At 36.8% G+C, this 22,943-nt stretch overlaps 1 protein-coding gene across 6 annotated transcripts in view; it reads right to left on the reverse strand.

The window, feature by feature from the left end:
- Positions 1-6,030: 6,030 nt before the first annotated feature.
- LOC132159549 (acid-sensing ion channel 1-like) overlaps positions 6,031-22,943 on the reverse strand; it is a 165,659-nt gene continuing 148,746 nt past the window's right edge. For 5 of the 6 annotated variants that reach the window (XM_059569093.1, XM_059569090.1, XM_059569092.1 and 2 more), the window contains 9 exons: positions 20,476-20,603; positions 16,859-17,009; positions 14,662-14,718; positions 14,279-14,432; positions 11,840-11,931; positions 11,450-11,529; positions 9,130-9,231; positions 7,667-8,678; positions 6,031-7,604 (listed from right to left, as the gene is read on the reverse strand). In XM_059569093.1, coding sequence (XP_059425076.1) covers positions 8,583-8,678; positions 9,130-9,231; positions 11,450-11,529; positions 11,840-11,931; positions 14,279-14,432; positions 14,662-14,718; positions 16,859-17,009; positions 20,476-20,603 — 860 coding nt within the window. In that variant the 3' untranslated portion in view covers positions 6,031-7,604; positions 7,667-8,582. Of the gene's footprint in view, positions 7,605-7,666; positions 8,679-9,125; positions 9,232-11,449; positions 11,530-11,839; positions 11,932-14,278; positions 14,433-14,661; positions 14,719-16,858; positions 17,010-20,475; positions 20,604-22,943 lie in introns of all 6 variants that reach the window. The other variant, XM_059569091.1, reaches the window with a different exon arrangement.

The following is a 22,943-nucleotide window of genomic DNA, read 5'->3' on the forward strand; positions in this document are numbered from 1 at the left end:
ATATATATATATATATATATATATATATATATATATATATATACACACACACACACGAACACACATCTATTTACATAGTATTTACTAATTTTATGTAATTCATACGTATAATACAAATAAATTAATTATTGAATTATATATTGGTTGTTCTATAATATTGTGTCATTATAAATGTAGATAAAGATGAAAATAAAAAGTTATTTATTCATATAACGGTTATATTTATAAATAATAAGCATGTTGTATTGTATTAATATAGTTGCAATCACTATGGAAAGGCATTAATGTAAATGTACATTTATGGTAAAAAAAAAAAAAAAGTTACAATCACAATTTCTTTAGAAAAAAAATAATAAATCAATTTATGAGTCAATGCACACTATATCCAAAAGAGGGAGACAAACACCCATAAATAGTTATCAGTCTCCTATTTAAGATGGTCTAATATTTCTGATATGAATAAGTATTAACATTACTGAATCACAGTCATTTTTCTTTTTCTCTTTTTGCAAATAAAAACACACTAACATAACATAGGAGAGGACTATAAGAAAAGGTCAAAGGCCATCTATGAGTTAATGGTTAAAATGACTTTCAAAGCTCTGTCCACTGCCTCAGAATCACATCAGATCAATTGGAAGTCAAACATCTCTCTCTGTGTCCTTTATTTCGACATCTGGGTGTGCATCCTAATGCATAGATTTATATGCACACAAAGTGGTTTAAATAAGCACTCTCTGCGGTTGATTAAAAGGGACGATCAGCTTCCTGCCGACTGCGCCAGCGTCCATAAGTCACACTTCAGCGGTCACAAACACTCTGATGCTATCATTAAACTCTTTCCCATTAGCATACTCTAAAATCAATCCCTTAATTCACTGCACAAATAAATGTGTTTGATGTAATCATGGTAAAAAAAAATTCCATTGAGGCTATAGAGAAATAATTAACTTTCAGGCCACAAAAAAACTGTTTTCTATCCACTAATACTTCCAGTTTCTGGCAATCTACAGATTGGTTGAAGTACTGACACTTCTGAAAGTACAGCTCTCAAACACTAATAACATGTTTTCTCAATTGCATTGTGCTGACAGGAATTAACTTTTACTCATTTCGAGCAATTAGTCGCAGCACATTCATTTAAAGCATCATGAAACAAGAACGAGATGATCAGACCCCCTTCCTGCTTCTTCTCATTAGAAAACAAAGAGCTGATTTTAATTTCAGTCCCCTCCATTTATGTTGCAGAAGGCCTCTTCTCCCTTCACTTGTGATTACTTTGATAAAAGATGATGCTTTGTTATCGAGACTTCATAAAAAAGATTTGAAAGAATATGATATTAGAAAACAGCAGGCTTCGCTGGATTTCATTTGTACTATATAACAGGTGGCCTACTTTCCACCCACACTTCTGATCAATAAACACAAATATGAGCATCAGATATACCTTCATATATCCCTTTTCTTGTCAAGACTAAAGTCAAGGTAAAGATTTCCTGCTAAAGCTCAGGGGTTTCATAAGATGATAGGTCGAAGATATCAACACACAAAGAAGACATCCCACAGATATTCATATACTAAATTGTTACAGGTTAAAAAAGTGCTAAAGGTCAAACTATATCAGTTCTGAGTCATTTGAATGTATTCATATCATATACAACTCCTAAACAATGCTGTGTCCAAGATATTGCCCTAGCATGTAAAAAAAATAACAACAAAATATCGTTAGCAGCTGATATAAGATGTTTATAATTTTCTGCATAATAATGACCATAAATCAGACAATGCACTTTAATAAAAATACAGTGACAGATCTATAAACATGTTGTTTAGCCAGGTAATTTACCTGTGCAAATCCTATATGATTATTCATAAATTCAAAATTGACGTAAATGTAACCTGACAAAACTCAATCTCATAGTTGAACATTAGAACGATTAAAAGTGAACAAACTTTAATTTTAATATATATGCACATGTATAATACAATTTATAGTAGAATATTATAATGATCAATTTAACAGTAAAAAGGCGGTATGCGTGACGTCACATTTTCCTCATTTCGCACCCTTTCGAAGCTGCTTTCAGCTGCGTCAGAATTTATTTAGCCATTTAATTTAACCGATTATGTGGATAACATATTAGCCTAGCATTTAAGTTAAAGTATTCATCATGATATCTAGACATGATATGAGATTAACGTGAGTTACATCGAGTTTGTCTCATATTCATATGATTATGACTAAAGGCTAATCATACGCTCTTAACAGATGTTAGTGTGAACAAGCGCGAGCATTTATGTCAAATATTTTATAATCATTGACAGCTGTTGTTCCATCAGTGTTTTCCTTTTAATCTCCATTATTTTAAGCAGTTAATGCTGGCCAGTTTTGCTGGACTGACCTGTTTTTATTTATTGATCTATTTATTTATTTATTTTATTGTTTTTCACATTCACGTGCTTAATCTATAAGAGAGCAAGATTATTATATGCCAGGTTAGTACAAGGTGCTTAAAGTAGGCTTCTTGAATTTGACTATTTATTAGAATTTGAAAGATAATTACAATATAGTTTGACAAGTGAGATCTCTGATTTTAAGCCTTGAAAACCAAAAAAGTAGGCTATAGTGCTTGAAAAGTCCTGAAATTTCATTTAGCCGTTTCTGTACAAACCCTGTTGTTGATTTTTTTCCCCCCGTTAGCCAAATCTGACATGCTACGGTTTTCTTTCTTTCATTTGTTTGCTGCCAGAGACTTATTCTTAGCTTTACAGGCTTGTTGCCAATCATTTCAGTGTCCTCCTGCAAAAAAAATAAGATTATTGATGAACCAAGAGGGCGACTGATGACACAGAGACAGATGCTGGACTTTCTAGATATGATGGATGTATGCAAAACTGGCATGAAAGCAAATTAAGGTCTCTCCAGTCGACCCGGTTAAAAAGCGCCAGTCTCCGGAGTTCTTATTAATCCTCTCAAAGAGCACGACGACACTCTTATCAGTGACAAACGGCTGCAGCTTCTAATTGTGCCACGAGATCTGACAGGATAAATTGGCACAAGGGCAGAAACTCCTGACAGTTGCATTATGGGAAATGAATAGAAACTCATTTTCAATGAGCGAGTACCAGTATGATGAACTCAGAGAGGCTTGTTGGGTACTTCCATTTTCACAGTTTCAGATTATCTGAAAAATTAAGTGACACAGCTAATGGGATAATACTTTATAGGAACGTAACACACATCAGGTGACACGGATGTTCAATTATTTAGATCTGTCTTTTACAAACTATAAAACATGCTTTTACTGTTGTTCAATGTTAGAGAACTCCCATCTTTTTACTCTCATTAGTTCTAAGTAGCTGCACAAGTAAGCACACAAGAATAGGTTTTATTAGCTGAAATAAGTAAATGACAAAAGTAAGTATATCCATTAAGTACACCAGTACAGTACACCATCCAGGTTCCTTTTGCATTGTATTTTTTTTACTATGATTGTAGATGCACAACATCTTTTCATATACTATTTAGGATGGATAGTTTGCAAATTGGGAGAGTCTTATAAGGGTATTGGTTCTAAACCCTAAACAAATTGTGGATTCACTAGAGCAGCAGCTATGCCGAATCAAGACTAAATGCATCTTTCCAAATGCGTTTGGAGGACAAGGGATGTCTCAAAGGCACTAGTGTTGCACTACAAGATCCTCATCAGAATGCACTGACGGTTGGGTTTTGCTGCCTGAAGTGGTTGGCAGTTTTCCCTGCATCTGCCAGAGACGCTCCCACATCAGCACAGAGACGAGAGAAGGAAATGACATTCATCAGTCATTTGTGATGTCCCTTCACTTTCTTTAAACGTGCTGGACCACCCCAAGGCCAGATGCGGTCCAGTTAGATGTGAACTGCTGTTCGTATTTAATCGTGGTTCTGATGCCAGTAAGATACTTTAATATACATTTTCCTGAGGAGAGTCGGGTCGGATGTCATCCTACTATCTTGATGGATGTCTCATGCTTGAATTTTCTCAAATTCCTCTTGGGTTTGATCTTTCAGCTCATGCACTCATGTCCTGTATCCTGATACCGTCTGATGGCCATGAACATCCCCTTCCATCTTTGATCTCCCTCTTCCTACTTTCCATAATGTGGGTTCAAAATAAATTCTACCTGCTGTCTGAATTCATGAATAGTTCTGAGGTAAGCATAGGGATGGGAACCGAGAACCGGTATTTTTTTTTTTTTTAATCTCCATATACTTCAATGTAAATGGCAATTAAGAAGCTGCTGCTTCTCATTTTCCTTCACTGAATGATGTGTCTGACTTTTGCTCAAAGTGTGTCTGATATCCATGCGCTTGTGCGGTGTGAGTTTACATGCAATTAGTAATCGCGGAAAGAGTGAAACGTGCGGGGATCACATTACAAAACTAAGCGACACCAGTGTCAGATGCAATATATGCAATAGTGTAACAGTGAACGAAGGAGGCAACACTAGTAATATAATGAAAAATTGACAAACAAAACACAACATATACCTCAAGCAATGTTTCCTGGCTCCAGCTCCAACTTGTAAGACACATTCACACTTATTCGCAATCACAAAAGTACATTATTTGCATGTGCTTTAAAGCCTTGCTGGATAAAACATTTAATTTGTGTTCTGTTCTGACATTGCTAATTCAGAGCGCGTTTACACTAAAATTTATTTTTTTATGCGTTTAGCAGACTCTTTCATCCAAAGCGACTTACAGTGCATTCAGGCTATCATTTATTTACCTAATGTGTTCCTTGGGAATCGAATCCACAACCTTGTGCTGCTAACGCAATTCTCTACAAATTGAGCCCACAGGAACACTGCCAAACAGCACCTGATTGCTTAGTTATCCTAATCCTGTCTGATTGCGCTAATACTGTCAAAAACACACAAGGTTTACATATAGAAGCAGTTATGTCTAATGTGAAAGTTAACATTTGAGAGAGAAATGGATGCATGCAGCTCTTAAAGGGACAGTACTAAACATGCCCCCGACTGTCATTAAAGGGATCATATACACACAAATCTTCCTTTCTCTTTGGAGTGTTACAAGCTGTTGGTGAATAGATACGATTCCTAAAGTTGCAAAGGCTAAAGTCTCAAAAAAAAAAATTTTTTTTTTAATGGAACATATTGTGACATGCAACAATGCCTAAAAAGACAGTATAAGTCATTATAATCAGTAATTATGTCCCCACTGGATGCAACAAATGACATGTTTGTAATGGGTTTTATTAGTTTTGTTTTGTTTCGTTGTGCGGATGACACGGCCTCACAGTATGGTAAAAAGCATAACATTTCCATAAAAATCAATGCTTTTCAGAAAGCCGGGACACAAAGGAAAAAAAAAAATCTAAATTCTTTGGAAAATAATGTTTTTTAACCTTAAACCGCATAAACACATTGCATTAGAACATAATGTTGTTTTTTTAACAGTCATATGACCCCTTTAAAGAGATAGTACACCCAATATTTTTTATTTAATTAATTTTTATGTCATTATTTACTAAATATCATATTGTACCAAACCTGTAATAACGAAGAACTTTAATACAGTTGTTAAAATTCAGCAATATTTAAATTACTTTTCACATCATATCTTTTTGTACCAAATAGTATTGATAGCGGTATCGGTAAGTATCGGTATCGATAAAATGTAAACAATAACCATTAAGTGAAACTGGAAATCGGGAGCCACTTCTAATTCAGAAGCATTTTTGTCCATTTCTTTAAAGAATACTGCAGCTGAATAATTTCCATGTTGTCCAGTTCTGTTAACAGTTCTTTTGTTGATGGAAATGGAAAATTATACTAAAACACTCGGAAAGTGGTTTTCTGTTTGTGAATCTATAGTGTCATGGCTAAAGAAATCTAATGCAAGCATGCAGTCTAGAATAACTCAATGTAGATAAATCCAGAAGAATTATTATTCCAATCTCTGAAGTTAAACATGAAAGATCTCCTGATGTCCACCGTAAACCTTAATGAAATAACGAGACATTTGTAAAATTATGAACGATATTTATTATACCTTCATAGATAAATAGAACAGCCTATTATCTGCTGACTGCACTATCAGGCAATGATTGTAGTAAAAAAAACAAAGGATAGAAGAGTACTAATGAATCTGTTGATTATTATGATAACACTGATAAGAACATTTTATCATTCTTTAACGTGACCTTTACATATTGGTGTTCTTGTTTGTGCTTTGATATGAAATTCGCGCGATTAAAAGATACATCTCGGCAAGTACAGAATTCAAATAAACAGTAAGCCGTTAAATGCACAGTTCAGTTTTCATTAAGAGAATGGAAATAAAGACAGAATAATAACAGTCTCACACAAACAAACACACATAAGTACGTACAACTACAACAGTTTGCAGTTATGACTGGTGTGCTGTACGGGTGATCGGTCTGGTCCACCCAATAATACAAACTCTTTGGTTTGTTGCATTCCTGATCCTGGAAACACTCTCGTTCAGAAACAGACCAGCAACACCATGCAATTGATGAAAAAACCATCACACACATTCATGTCCAGTCACACTTTCATGCACACATAAACAATCATGTATTCACATATTAGCTAGGGCTTTGATACAAATTTCATGATTCGATTCAATTCTCATTCACAAGCTTTTGATTTGATTCGATGACCAATTTAATTCAATATCGATTCTTTTGAATACATTATAATGTATAGTACATGCCAAATTTTCTCAAGGAAAGAAAAGTCAGTTTGTACTATATTACTATAATGTCGAAAGTTAAAATTGACTGATTTGTTAAGATGACACAATGCTTAAAAGTTTTTAAAATAGATTAAAATAATATTTCTACTTCAATTTATTTATTTTTTTAAATAAAACCTAAACATAGTGGTGGACGTCATTCAAATTTGATGGATTTATTCGCACATAAATGAAACATTGAAGAACAGTAAAATTTATAATGAATATGTTATTTGGTGCATATATTTAGAAAAAAAAATGCTCCTCTCTACAGTTTATTTTTCTCTCTGATTAATATGTTTATGGTCACCAAAATGGAATTTATTGTTTGAATATTATAATACAATAGAAAGAATTTGAAATCTGAGACTTTGTTTCATATTAAAAGTACCAACGCACAACGCATTAATACAATGAACAATCAGATGTGTTTAAGAATCCACTCAACAGTGCTCAAATGTTAGTGGGAAATGGATGTTTTTTTTTTATTTCAGTACCGACTGATATCGTGGTTGGAACTGTGGACAACACTAAGTGGTTTTAAAAACCAGATGCATTTACTCTTGTTTAGCCTTGTCTGGAATGTGGCCCAGAGCACCTCCTGTGGTTTGAGCAATCAGATTTAAATCCATCTCGAAAGCATTTCGGAGGGCAAATTACACCTAGTCTTTTCGAGAAAATGCAGTGACCAGGTGGAAACAGGCCGTTAATGTCACAAAATATCAAATAAAGTGACAAAACATTTAACAAAAAGTTGCAGTAGTCTTATAAATGAAAAACAGATCTCATAGATCCATTAAAACTCCAAAACAACCCTGCAGCATTCTTGATGTGCAATCTAATGCATCAACTTTTGACATATTTGAAAGTGTCCAAATATCTTTTGGGGCCACTGTATACTTTTGGGGACTTCCCATTCACATTTGTGGTTTGCCGGATATGCTAATTATACAACAGACTAATCCTAAATCTTTTTGGCATTTTTAGATATGAATTTATACATTGTTTAGTTTCATTTTGAATCATTGTATCCTTGTAAACAGGTTCTCACAAGGTGCTTTTGTCAGCTTCTTGTTCTTCTGGAGTCACTAAGAAACTTCATCCCCACAAGAACAGCAAAACCTGTGCACGCACACTTATACAGACAAAAAAACTAACTTTACACCGTCTCCCAACACTAGTATATAATTGAGGCAAACTTGGCGAGATTAATAATGAAATCTAAATAAAACTAAAAACATGCACAGAACAACCAGCATGCATTTACAAGATGAGACCTGTAACACAATGCCATATGATGGGACCTGAACCCTACAGTGCCCCGAAACCCCCTTTGATGCTTGTAATGGTCACCTTTGTTTGGGAAGTTACATTCACGTGATATACACTGAGGCTGAATAGATCAAACAGATGGGACTAATGAGGCTACATACAATGAATAAGCGCTATATTTATCTACAGACCTACGTAAGCCACTGATCTTAAGACAGTTTAAAGCCATCACTATGTACATAAAAGGCATCAGGGTCCAGCTGCAGAAAGCTATTCGATGTCCAAGTCACGTAATTCCCTAGGCTTCAAGGAGTTTCGTTTTTGAGGCAGTATTTCCTTGAAATATTCAATAAAACATCAAAAGTTTTCCCATGGAACGTGTCAATACCATTCCTCCGGTCTGGATATATCTCAAGATATGGTTGTTTTCCGGTGTGTGGCAGATCCAGAAGGTTGTTCGGTAATGTCCGGTTATGAACGGGGTCCGTACTGATGTGGTCAGCTTTGGTTGTTCTCTGTCAGACAGGCTGCTCTTGCTTTACGCTCAACAGGTGAAGTCTTCAAAGTTGCCCTGGCCGGGATGGTGAGGTAGCATGTTGGCGGGATAGGTCGATGGGGTACGAAGGTTTTCACAGGGAGCCTGGGAGGAAAGATGGACAATCAGAAACCGCACGGTGGAAAATGAATACTGCCTACAATTAGGCAAAAAGTAGCATGCCAAACATTACACACAGTATGAATCAATATCTATTTCAAACAACATTTTGTGCAATTTTGTGTAAAAATGATTGAACGTTTTTCAGTCTAATCAAATAATAACTCAAGATGATGCTACTAAAAAGGACAGCTGATATAACTACTATTTCTGGCAATGGAAGGTCAAGTTGAGCATATTGCATTGTGGGATACAGCATCTCATGCATCATTCTTTGTTGTATTGGCTTATAATATAGTTGGTCTTCCAGTTAAAACTTTAAAACAGACTTAGAATGAGTATGAGTATTGTGACAATATACTATTCTGAACGCAGTATTTCTTGTCTGTAAGAATAAGTTTCAGCCAGCACAGATACTGGTGTGATAGTTACTGACGTGACGCTTCACATCGTCCAGGCTGAGAACGGCTCCTCGTTCGTTGTTGTTGCTGCGCTGGTGTTTCTTCTTGGCGCAATGGCACAGTTTGTACTTAATCACCTTTGAAGAAAGAAAACATACCCACGCATAAAACCTGCTGCTCAGATGAAACTATGGATGGTCATGGTTTTAATCGAGGAAATTGTACTTAAACATCTGAAGGAAATGAGAAAAAGGAAAAGGATGCATTTCAAATGCATTTGATGGTGGATTAGACTCGATGAAATCCAAATGTGATAACACAAAGCTACCCAAAGAAAACACCCGTTGTGAGATTAGAATGGCAGACATGGATGAACTGAAATCTAGGGGGTTTGTTGAAGTCCTATTTGCCTCTTGGCTCCCAAGTGAAGCCGACATTCAAAACATTTCAAGGAACTCTAAATTTTCTTCTGTCCCCAAACGCTGTTTTACCAGAGATTGACAGAAACAATATGAAGTACTAGATCTGAACTCGTAACTGGGGCATTTCCCCCAATTCCCGTTTGGGCATCCTGACACACAAAACAACATGATGGATGGATGATGTATTGTTTGTTATTGGCTCTCGGCTGTCATGTACCAGAAGTCAGTTTAAACCAGCCAGATTACGCAAACACGAGTCCTGGAACTGACAGTATTCGTGTCTCATTTCCTGCAAATGACTCCAGCTTCCACCTGCCATATCAGACAGTCTGTCTTCCATCTGTGTCCTAATGTCACGGGCGGTGAGTCAGAACCAGACTCTAGAGACTTTTCACGTGGAAAGTCAATTGAACAAAATTGGTGCACGGCTAGATTTACTTATATTTTCAAAAGGAATTGGTTTGGGTATAGAATCCCAAAATGAAAGCATTATTTTGGAAAGATAAATCACTAAAAATGGCTAAATGAACTGTTGGCTTGCCCAGGCCTTGTTCCCTACCTTCAAGTTCTCCTACAAGGTTTGTACAGTACATACAAATTTGAATATCAAGTTTACTACATAATGTGTGATTTTGGTCAGAATAAAACAAGCATACTGGGTGGTTTCATATTCTCTCTTTCTCTTTCTGATAAAGGCCACAAAACTAATCATTTCTAAATTGGGAATGATGAGATTGTGCTGTGCACATCATACATGCAATCATTTTGACAAGGATGCAGAAACTCATTTCATAAACCAGCATGAACATTCTGCTAAACATCTCTTTTGGCATTCTACAAAAAGAAAAGAAAAAATAAATGTCATACGGGTTTTGGAATGACATTAAGTCAGTTATGAACGATTTTTAATTCTTTCACATATCATTATTCGTCTTTTTTTTATCTTTCAGCAGAAATACTTTGAATGCTAGTTTCGAATGCTTTAGTTTTCCAAAGACTCATGTGAGTCTGTTGAGCAGAGGTGCAAGTCAGCACTTCCTGTGAAAGATCATGTGATCTGTTATCAATCACCACCATACAGAGATAGCCAAGGAGCATCCGAGAGAACAGACAAGAAATAAAGCTCTCCTGGCATCGCTCCCCTAATTTTAAAGTCATATGTTTTAATGTAGGATTGGGTGTTTGGCAATATAACATTAAGCAAAATCTCGAGTATTGTGGTGAGTATTTTCTATATTTACAACATTTTCAATCATATACGGTCAAAAGATATATACTGAAAATCATAAAAAAGGGAATAATACTGCAATACTTTCTACACCGAAGTGCGTAATACTTCTGCAGATGAGGCCAATTGTTATCACTCATATTCATCATAAGATCTGAGGACAATATTCTTAGCAGAAGTTATGTTGATTATGATGCTAATGACGGAGTGTGTGCATGCATACCGAAATTATTTCTTCATAATGCCTGAAGCACTGCATCTGCCAACAACATTGAGTCCTCGGCTTGCTTTGAATAAGATTCTAGTAGTTTGTCTCTGCCTTCTGGATTGCCTATTATCACATCCGATGACAATTTTCCCAATCATAAGACAATTCCACCCTTCGCCTTCAGGTATTGATATCTTGAAAGCAATCGCATCCTGAGCCAAGGCTTGAAAAGTAATAATATATTTACACTCTATTCAGAAGCTGAGCGTGGCGAAGGGTCCCATGTGGAAGAAAACTCCAACGTGAAGAGAGCACAGACTTAGTGAAGGTCACACCAAACACAATTACGGGGGAAAGGAGAAATGTGTGCTATTTTGAGTGATAGAAACGTCCACTGCTGCCGAGTTTCAAGGCAATTATCTCTGAAATGTCTTTAATACATTGAGAAAAGAAGAAATAATAAGTGCAGGTTTGGATTTGAAACATGGAGGTCTTACCTCGTACAAGTAGTCAAAGAGCTCCAGGATGGTTAAGATACTGGCCCCGATGAACAGCCCCATCTGTCCCCCAATGTCACCTGAAATAGTTTATCTCAGTTATTAGCCACATGAACAAAAGCAAGCTTTGCAACATTTCATGCATTAATGGATTGTAAAATTGCAAGCTGCTGTAAGTCACTTTTCTGTTCAATATCTTTATGGTCTTTGTGTTCTCAGTTTAGAGTCACTTTGAGTTAGACTTTCTAAAAAATGAAACACTTTGACTTTTTTGGGGAAAAGCTATTAATGGAGTGTCTACAGTTAAAGAGCACCTGGAAATATCAAAGGATAAAATCATTTCAAGGCTTGTGAATTCATCCCGACGTCTCTGAAAATATCAGCGCTCACCTAAGAGTCCAGCTATCTCGTAGGCTTTCTTCTGCTCTATGGTCTCGTAGTTCAGGGCCTCGAAGAAGATGTCCAGCACCAGGATGTTTTCTCTGAAGAGCAGAACAGAAGGGAAAGGTGAGGACACCCCGAGTGCGTTTACTTCCACAAGCCTCCCCATCTTTTGCACCGTCCTCCAAGCATCGATCCACAATCTCTGCCAATTTCACAGCATTTTAGTCTCTAATCTTCCACTGCTGTAAGCAGATGGTTGGAGTCGATCCAGCAGAGTCCTCAGGCCATTTTAGACACAGCTGGAGTTGATTCGGAGACTATCTGTTACGTTTTTCTTATCAAGTAGTGGCACTTTACACTTTATATCATAGTGCTATAATTTACTCAACTTCTTAAAAAAATTGAGTTTTTATTAAGAACTTTCTTACACATTCTACACATGGTGTGAAAGTTAAATTTTTTTGGTCCCCTCTGAATACATATTAAATGTTTAATTAAGCTACAGGCGACAGCTGCAGTTATTTTATGAATTATGTTTGCCAAAGCTATTTCGAAGCCAAAAACAGTTAATGGTTCTTTCGCTGCAGGTTTATCGAAGATTGGTGATGGGGCACTACTTTAAAACCAAGAATTAAAAAAAACAAACACTCTTTCTCCTTTGAAATCTAGACATTACATCATCTGGGTTTAAAACACAAGTATCTCTGCTTTAGATGAATACATAACCCTGTTACTGTCAAAGATGAGGGTTGGGGTCAGTAGATGATGGCAGATTTAAGAATAAATACGATTAATTTCCTAAATATAAGAGACCATGGCAGAGATCTAATTTTGGGCCTTTGCACCGGATAGTCATCAATATCTTTGTGAACAAGCAGAAAGCTAAACAGAGACATTCATCCGTTGCATTCAGAAGATTAAATTCTCTCATGTTCTCCAGTAACTTCTCTTTTCCTGTCCTGAATGTAAAATACCACAAATCATTTACAATTGTTCCACTTGACTTCTTTTCATTTTCTGAATGCAAAATCCTGCAAATAATAGTTCTTCTCCATTTAGTTCATGCAAATATAAGAAAATGCTTTCATGAAATTTTGGTTGTTGCTGTTTTGTGCTTCTAGGCTGCCGCTGTAATTTCACAAATTAAAGTTCAGGTCAACATGGAACGGCACAACCCAGTTCCACTGAAGTAATAGTTAACACCTCTGCTGAAAAGAAGATTTTGTTTTATTTTAATAAATTTAGGAACAATTTTTTTACAGTGTGTGCGTAATAATTAGGCAGGTTGATATTCTGATCATATTTTTTGTTCCAAGCACATATAACCACTTCCAAATCACATCAATCTTAATAACTACTATTCATTTTGCATATAATCCTTTATAAGTGATATATAATTCCCTAAAATGCTTAAAGTGAAAAAAAAAATCCTTATATTCAGGTGTTGAGAATCATTAGGCAGATTTTCTTTTACAGGTAAAATGAGCCAAAAACGAGATTTCACTTGGTTCCACCTTAATTCTTATGCAGTTAACGTGTCTTTTCTTCTCTACCTGACTGTGCTGATCAATGAGCATTTCGCTGTCCAATGGCCAATGTCTTAACGCTGCAAATTCTAGTATTGCATTAGTATTGCAGTCTTCTCTTGGGCATTTAATAATTTTTAAGAATTCTCTTTATCTGTAAAAGAAAACCTGCCTATTAATTATGCACACCTGTATTTCTTACTTTCAGCTTTTATAAACAAGAGTAAATAGATTAAAACATGCTGACTTTAATATTTACCTCTAATTATGTAAATTAACACCCAAGTTAGTGTAAGTGGCTGTAGAATACACAGCAAACTAAGAACAGCTACTTTGTTTTGACCTCCCTCTGTAAACTTAATCAGGATGCATGTTGTTCCAGATGGCTGCGGATGTGGAGACATTTCCTGACATTTCTTAGCGTGTTTGTCAAAGCTGTGATGTGTTACATGTCTCTCATGCTGCTGTCTGGTCTTTAAGCTGTTTAGATGATTGGCTGTCTGGATCTTGCATGAGGGAAGACAAAGATCCTGGTTAATTACTGATGAGGCACTCAACAGCTGCCAATCTGGACAATTAAACAAGTATAGGGCATAACAAACAACCATAAATGACAGTTCTTCAAATTGGAAAACACAATTTTTAGATTCACTGAGGTTTATGCTTCAAAACATAACCTCAAAAAATGCTGCATGAAATATCCTTTGAAAATAAATAATTTTCTCAATTATGTGACCGCACACACTTCAACTTGTTAAGATTCAGTTGCACAGTGTCAGATTAGCAACGGTGTTCAGTGTTTTGGTTTACAGAGATCTCTGATTTAGAGAGATATCGAATGCAACGTGACAGAATTAGAAACCAACAAATGTCTCGTCATGGCCAAAACTCAAGACGACAACATTTAAGTGAAACTCACGCAATGTACTGCTCCGTCTTGTTGAACTTCTTGGCCAGGTATTTAGCAGAGGCTTTGCTGGGGATCTTGACGAAGGACAGCTCTTTGCCGTAGCGCGTCATGTTGCAGGGCGTGTCACAAACGCAGTAGTCATTGTCTCTTTCCACCAGGAAATCTAGAGCCAGAGAAAAAAAGGCAGGATATTTCTCTTAATCTAATAAATCCTGGCTGGAAAACAACGGGACAGATGATGAAGTATAAAAGGCCTGGGGAACTGGGTGGTGAGGTTAGAAGGGGTCGTAAATCGTGCCGTCCCATCATGGCCTGGGGGTCAGACATCAGTAATGAGGAGCGGATGGGTTCAGTGAGGAGAACTGGCCTCTAGACTGAAACCAATTTCTCACCTAGAGCCGGATCTGCACATTCCTTATACTGCTCCGGAGTGCAATATGGAGCATCTCCTAAAGACAGAGAAATACAGCCTATATAAGCAAAGATGACTCCCAGAAACATCTACAGCACAGGGCAATTATATATATATATATACTATGCAAAATAACTGCTTTCTATTTGAATATTTTTAAAATGTAATTTTATTCAATTTATTCAATTGAACATACATTTTCAGAATTATATAACTCGAGTCTTCAGTTACATCATCCTTTAGTAATCATTCTAAAATGCAAGAAACATTTGTTGTTATTATTATTAATATCATCTATATTCAAAAACTGTTTATATATATATATACATATATATATATATATATATTTTTTTTTTTCAGGGTTCTTTGATAAAGATCATTAAAAAGTACATTAAGTACATTACAATCATTATATAGGTTTTTTATGATAGAAATCAATACTTTTTTTAGTTATCAAGGATGTATTACATTGATCAAAAGTGATGATAAAGTCATTTATAATGTTACAAGAGATTTATATTTCAGATAAACGCTGTTCTTCTGAATTGTCTATTCATCAAAGAAACCTAAAAACAAATGATATTCATTTAGCTCTTTAGGATCTAACTTATTTAGGATCATGTGACTGGAGTAATGAAATCACCGGAATAAATTACATTTGAAAATATATTCAAACATAAGCACTTATTTTACATTTATTTTCATTTATGCTAAAGTCAATAAAAATAGACAAAAGAGGATTCTGTGACTTTATTACAGTAATGAGAATCTAATGAGAAACATCATTAAGAATAATGTGAATTACAAACAAACCCTAAGGTGAAATGCCCACAATCATTAAAGTGATGAGAAATGTGCTTAATTGTGATGCAAATAATAGTTTTACTATACAAAACAGGCTCCATTATCTTCATGCATAATGCATTTTATTATGATCTGCTTTTGATTTTGCGGTGGAATAAGAGCTGGATGTATTTCTGTGCGAGTTACCCTTTAAGAAACATGAGGATAAAGAACAAAAGATGTGCGGCGGAGAGACAAGAACACAATGTTTTAGCTAAAGGTGAAATGAAATAGCCCCTGTCTGTCTGTTAATTAAAACGTGTCGCAGTCCATCACGCTGTTGTTATCAGCGCTGAGCATCTCAAAAATCTGATTTCCTCTTTTAATTACTTGGATCTATTCAGGTCTTGAAGTTTCCTCTAATAGCTCAAGGACTCTTGCGGTGAGAGAAAGAGCGCATACAATCAACGAGACACTGAATGGAGAAACATGTCTAGACCGCGAAAGCCAGTGATAATCCAAAATTAGAGAACTTTTGTAATAAAGATGTAGTTTGCTTATCAACAAATCTCTGTTCAAATCAATAAAAGTGGTTACAATTAGTTATAATGAAGAAAAGATGCTGTCTGTGATGTTCCTGTTGGTCACAATGTTGTTTGCATGCAGTGCAGAGCGGTCCAGTTTTGTCCCGGAGTAGAAGATGCAGCAGATCCAAAGTCTTTCCAGATGATCAGAGGGCCGTATTTCAAACAGAACGTACACGACTCAGCGGGGCGCTGGATCCAAACAGGGCTGCGTTCAATCATGCCTTTCTACTCGCTCAGGTTAAAATCCTTTTACTTTCACTAACCCGAAAACGGACAACTAAAATGTAAGCAATACAACATGCCGAACAGATTTTAGGGCTTTAAAATAATCACAGGTTTAAAAAGCAACAGCTTGAAAGCGTTGTTCTGAAAACAAACCACAAGAATGAGCGCTTCATTTGTTCATTTATTAAATAGCGGCTGGCTAGAAGACACATTAGTAGAGACACTGGAAATGTTTAGGGTGTTGTCGGTGCCAATAGCCTCTTGGTTAGTTCATCAAGTACAACTGTGCTCTGTGACCCGAGTTCGAATCCCACCTTAAGGTCCTTTTCTGATCCACCCCAATGCATCCTGTCATCTCTACACTGTCCTCTCAAAATAAAAATCACAAAAAGCTCATAAATATATGTTTCATTGCAAATTAGGCTATAGAATAAAACCCCAAACTATGAACTATAGGAGAAAGATTGCTGCTTCGTCTGTTGGTGTTCAGAACAGAATAGCATAGAGAGATTTTTAACATTGCAGACATCATATAACTGGTTCTATTGATACTTTACTGTGTGTGTGTGTGTGTGTGTTTACCGGGCATGTGCACCATGCGGCAGTTGCAATTCTCCACCAGATATCTCGTCTCGCAGTCGATGCGGCAGGCCGTGATACTGTATGTGCTGAAGAAATCAGAGTCCATGGGGGTTGCCTTACAGTCGCCCCATGGAGGAGGGAGATACGTCAGCTACAAGAGAAAAAGAAATACCAATAGTATCTTGTTTAATCACTTACGTGAATTCATTGCAAATATAATTGTTTAAAACTTATTGCAAAAACAGCTCCTGGCATGGAGTGTATAGGAGACACAAATCACAATGGCTTCCGACAGAGTTTGACATTAACGTGCAAGTGTGGTCTCAAATAAAGAATAAAGAAAAAAATAAGCCACAGTATTTTGAAAAGACCCGGAGACCTGGTTTTGCGTGACTTCTAGTCGTCTTTTTATTTCCTGGAGCAAATCAAAAACAACATGGCCTGGGAAACGATATGTTTGGATAATGTGTTCTTCTGGCGTTCCAAATAAATTAATGTGTGTGGAAAAAACATTAACACCGGTTCTCTGCGGTGCTTCCTCTAGCAACAATAATTGCAGGCATTTCAAGCGTAAAAAAGTATAATACATGCTTTCTAGAGGGCTGAATAACATGGGGAGAATACCAGTAATTTGGCGAGCGCAATATTGTTGTGTGGTTCATTTTAATACTCTCCTCCCATGAATTTTGTGTCCGAAAGGGAAACTCTTACAAATGCAAGGTCAACTGTGTCCATGCCTTTTCAGCGCTAATTCGTCACTGCGCAATTTTGATAAAACCTGACGGTAATATTTGAATGCCAAAAGCTTTTAGTAAAACTGGCCCATAATCTAATAAGCCGAGTTATTTAGTATACATGCAATGCTGCAATCGACCAAACAAAGTATCTTAAAAGACTGCATAATGTTTCTGCATCCAATTTGCAACAGCATTTTAAAAAATGCTATTTGGCACAACGCTAGGTTTTGGACCACGCTATATAATCCCTGAAGACACCTCACTATCAGCTTGAGAAATGCATACACACGTACACCATAAACAAATGCAAAACATGCACTAAAAATACACACACGAGCTAGAAACACAAAAGCTAAAGCAAGCTCATGCTTTACTCAACCTAAATCCACTATCTACAAATGTCCATCATGGAACCTTAGAGGAACGTTCCAGGTTCAAAACACTGCAAGCTTTACCGACAGCATCTGACATGTTGACTTTGCCCTGAAACCTAGCGAGCTGGCAACATGAAGGCTTTTTAAACGGGTCCTTGATGATAAAACTGTTCTGAAAGGCGGACGGCATTATTACGCTGCCTCCTAAGATACTTTGTTTTGGCATGTACCCAATCCCAGAATGCACTGCTACCAGCCCAGTAGGGAAAATAATCATTAAAAAAAGTTCAGCCTAATTAAAAATAGATTTTTTTTTTGCCTAAAATCTGAGCATGGTCCTTGTTTTTCCGCTTGTTAGGCTATTGCCTTTTTAGCTTGGCAGCATGCTAATGTCAAACTCTGGACTGTGTAGCATTACTAATACTCCTTTCCACAAGTGCTAATGCAGCATTAATTACGTGAGGCGGATGTCAGTGACTAATGAATCTGGCATATTCCATAGAAAACCTCATTTACTCAAAGTTGTGTTTGCATTTAAAAGAACAGCGACTTCATTTTAAGAAAATAGCATTGCTCTGTGGCCGTAAAGCATTATTGATAGGCGGATATTCTAAATAATTAATACCTACTGGTATGGTATTACGACTTGTTGTCACATATAAACATTATTCTATCTTCCACACTAGTAGTAAATACAGTTGTCAATCTCGAAAGCTTGCTGTGTGTGAACCATGCTGAGAGCACAGACAGAGATGGATGCTAATCATGTAAAAGCCAGTGACATTGAATCTCGGTGACGCACTTAGAGACAGGGGCTTGATCTTTGTGTAAGAGGAAAATAAATGAGGGGAAATGTTACTGAAATCAATCCACTGCACATGGGAGATGCACTGACCTCCAATTACACGAGCAGAGAGCCGTCTGTGCATATCAACCAGCTTTCTGTCTGTCTTCATCCACTCAGATCATCTGCCTGTCTCTTTGACTCTTATTTATCGATCACACACACCTTGATTTCGCTTGTTTCTTTCTCTCACAGAAAGAAGCTGCTGTTTTTATTTCATGATGCGGCCTTCGTGGAAATTAAACATGGATTCGGAGAATCCTATAAATAAATAATTTTCATTCCAGACAGCAGGGTCGACCTTAGTGTCGGCCGTTCGCTCTCATTTAAAAACCAAATCATGTTTGTGGTTGTGGGAGACCAAGTTTCTTCTTGGGTGAATCCACATGATATCTCAGCCCAAGATCAAACAAAAAACAGGAAATTATATTTCGAGTAGTGAAAATGAAGTCTATCTTGTGACAAAGAGAATTTACTGTTTTTTTTGACATTGTTCATTACTATTAAGCACATTTTCACCACACGTTCTCAATGCTTAAGTGTGAAAGCCCATTTATTCCCAATTATTTACGATTTAAATATTAAAGGCAGTTACTTCTACCATGATGAATGAATATTATATATAAACCCTCTTTTGTGCAGAACTACTTTCTGCCACGGATTCAAATCTTCAAATCTGTTTGACAGTTTTAACAGCGGAGCCCAAGCCTCCGTTAATAATTTGAAAACGTCAATTTAGAATTAGTGACGAAGGAACATTGAGTTGCTTCAATGAAAACTTATTATATTACTGTACTAAAAGCTCACTGTATTATGTAGAGTTTCCTGAGAGAGTCTTATTACCCGCATAACAGCATTCATTCTTCAGCTCATTCTCATATTCACAATAAAACCCAATTTGACTTTGTCATCCTTTCATCTGTTAAGGGTGATTTCCGATGACAGCGGTGCTCAGTGCATTTGTTGGCTGTCTTAGAGGGTGTTGTTGAAAGTAACAATAACTTCCTTGTTTAAAACCCTGTTTCAATCTCTTTCAATATAAAAGTATTTACTGCTGACTCACTCATAAAACACAAATCACCATTACTTACACTTCAATACTAAACACTATTATTAAATACTACTATTATTTATATAAAAATTATTTATTGAATAATAATATTTAATAAACAACAGCGATCATAAAAGTTGTTAGGCCAAGTAAAGGCAGCATTAATGTTACATTAAATATAATGTGATGTGATTTTGCCCCCAAGCCAAAATTCTTTGCTCGCAACAAATATATTTATGAGACCAAAGACCGTCCGTTAGATTTACCCCAAATAAATTAAATCTCATGTTTAATTTCTGTTATTACTGCAATATCACACTCTTATCAGCCAATCAGATTCAAGGACCTGAAAGAACTGTTATAAAAATTACATTACAATGTGATTTTTCTGCATTACACTGATGAGAATTCATGTTGAAAATGTGCTTGATTAGCATCAAAATAATGTTACAGTATTTCAGAAATGTAGTTGTGTTACATCAAATAAAAGCATTTGAAACAATCAAAACCTAGCACTTAGCCTAGCCAACAGACTGACACAATGGCAGTCCTGTACATTTTGAGATGAGTCCAGCACCAAGAAATTGACAAAAAGAACAATGATTTGGTACCCGCTGTTCTTGGCAGGAGACGAACGTCTGGAAGCCCGGAGCCACTCCGAATCCCAGCTGATCGATGAAAGGAGGTTCATCCTGCGTGTGGATCTGGACTTTGATTCCCGCCTCGAAAGACGTCTCATCTGTGAGAGATAAAAAGAGACGTGAAGACTGGGACATGTACTTAATGCAGGAGTCTCAGAGGAACAGATGATATCAGAACATATGGGCTGTGCTTTCAGCTTATATCACAGTATCAACAGTCTCAAGTTGAACCCAAGAGTCTTTTCCAATGACAAAGTAAAAAAAAAGAGCATTACAGTGGATGAAGAAAAAATTTGCTTTTTTACAATGAGTGAACCCCAAAACTAAAAATACTCAACTTGAAATGACTAAGAATAAATCAATGCAATAATGCTACACACAAGGTCAACTTTAAAGAAGAGATGACTAAATATTAGTTTTTCAAATATAACCAAGTCCAAAATAAATTCAACAGTAAAAGTTTCTCCCCCATGACGATAAGATTTGAAGTAAATGTAAATCTTTTGTTGATAATTGTACACCTACTCAAATTCAAGCCTATACCATCACCATATTTTTTTTATGTTACCTTCCTATTTGGCCCCCAAGTCTCAGATAGGAATTAAGAATGTCCCTCCTCGAATATAAATTACAAACGGTGCATTAGAATATGAATACAAATGGTGCATAACCATTAAAACAAGTAACAATTTGTGAATAATGCAACAAATGAGGTCAAGTTCAAACATTTGGTTTTTAACAAGAGACATCTGCAGACGTATTATATGCACAACAGGAAATCAACAATATTCAAAACGAAAAGACATCAGACAATATGAAAACAGAACAGAGCAGAAGCAAACATTAAAACAGTGACACTGACAGGAAGCGAGACCTTCATATACTAGTCCCGAGGCATTTCAAACAGCTTCACGTCTGTAAACAGGAATAATCCTCAGGTTTTGAGACGTGTCTCTATGGACAGCTGAGCAAACATCAGCGTTAGCGCAGATTATAGACTGCGTTTGACGCTACCCAGTGACATTTAAATACTTGAAATCAGTATATTACGGTCTTAAAACTGGCCGTCTTCCACAGCCCGCTGGATTTTCATGTAGTCCACAGAGCGGTCCAAATGTGACACTACTAATGACTATTGTTACAAATGCAGTCCCCAAACACATCCTCTATGAGCACACAGAGGCATTACGGATGTCTCCCATCTGCTTAATCTCCATTTTCACTTTTAAAACATCTGCTTAATGATAATTAACACACAAACAGAACAACATGAGGGAAATGATACAGTAAACGCAAAGATGCCAGTTTCCAGGATTGTATATTGGCAGGTCATCTAGGGCATCATCCAGCACTCAGACTAACTGAAATAACCTTGGCTTATTTGGTAAACTTGTTTTATGACACAAGCCCCAGGTTTATCATTTAATCCCGACTAGTCAGGCTTCTGGATTTTATAGAAAACTCTGGACTATTGTTCTTATTTGCATTGGTACAGAGATGAAAATCTGAGAACATGTTGAAAATGTTGATTTATTTGCCTTTATACCTTTCTTTTAAAGTCTTGCTAAAAATTCCAGCACTCTAGATTCATGTTCTATCACTTTGGTATGTAATTCAGGGTAAGCGGGGTTTATAACCCAGGGTCAAAAGTAACGCTAACCCTCTTTCAAAAGTGTGACACATGGGTTAAAAAGATGTTAACCCAGGGTTAAGCACAGTGTGAAAAGCCTTAGAGAGAAACAGTGCAGAGTTTCTGGAGGAGTCTGGCGTTGTCAAGACTTTGAGACAGCTGCTCTGTAATTACAGCGAAATCCAGTCAGCTGTGGAAGAGATTTAAGGGCCGCGTTCACCCGTGTAACCGGAGCGCAGCTCGGAGGATGTGATTAGATATCAGAGGCCTACGAGAGCACCTGGCGGTTGGAGACATTTGAAGGAGCGTGAGCAGAGCTCTTCTGGAAATCACAGCATTATGAAAACAATCTCGGTAAATGTCGGGCGGTGACACAGGCATGTGCGCAGGGTTTCCCATCCATCCCCTTCTCTCTGTTCAATTACGGAGGCAGAGAGAGGTTAAACTGGTCCCGCTGAGAGACAGTGAGGCGAGTGAGGTTCACTTTCTATTCTGGACGTATCACATCACTTGTAATTGGGATGCAGCTGTGACGTGCGTTTGTGTATTTGTCGTTTTCTGATCAATGGGGGATATGGCCTGATGCCACCTTTCTGCATTTTGAGTGCTAAAAACAGATTGAACTTTACTGGAAAGGTCACAGACGTTTTCTCCTCGCAGCATTGTGACCTTCTGCTGGCAAACATGACCAATGGCTGCTGTTGTTGTTTACTGCAGTGATGTGCTTGTTCAGTTTTTTTGGCTCGGTCTGATAAACTGTTGTGGTGAGTGTTGACCTGCTTTTTATGGTGGTCTACAGCTATGCTCC

This window comes from Carassius carassius, chromosome 16 (assembly GCF_963082965.1).
Source record: "Carassius carassius chromosome 16, fCarCar2.1, whole genome shotgun sequence".
Taxonomy (NCBI): domain Eukaryota; kingdom Metazoa; phylum Chordata; class Actinopteri; order Cypriniformes; family Cyprinidae; genus Carassius; species Carassius carassius.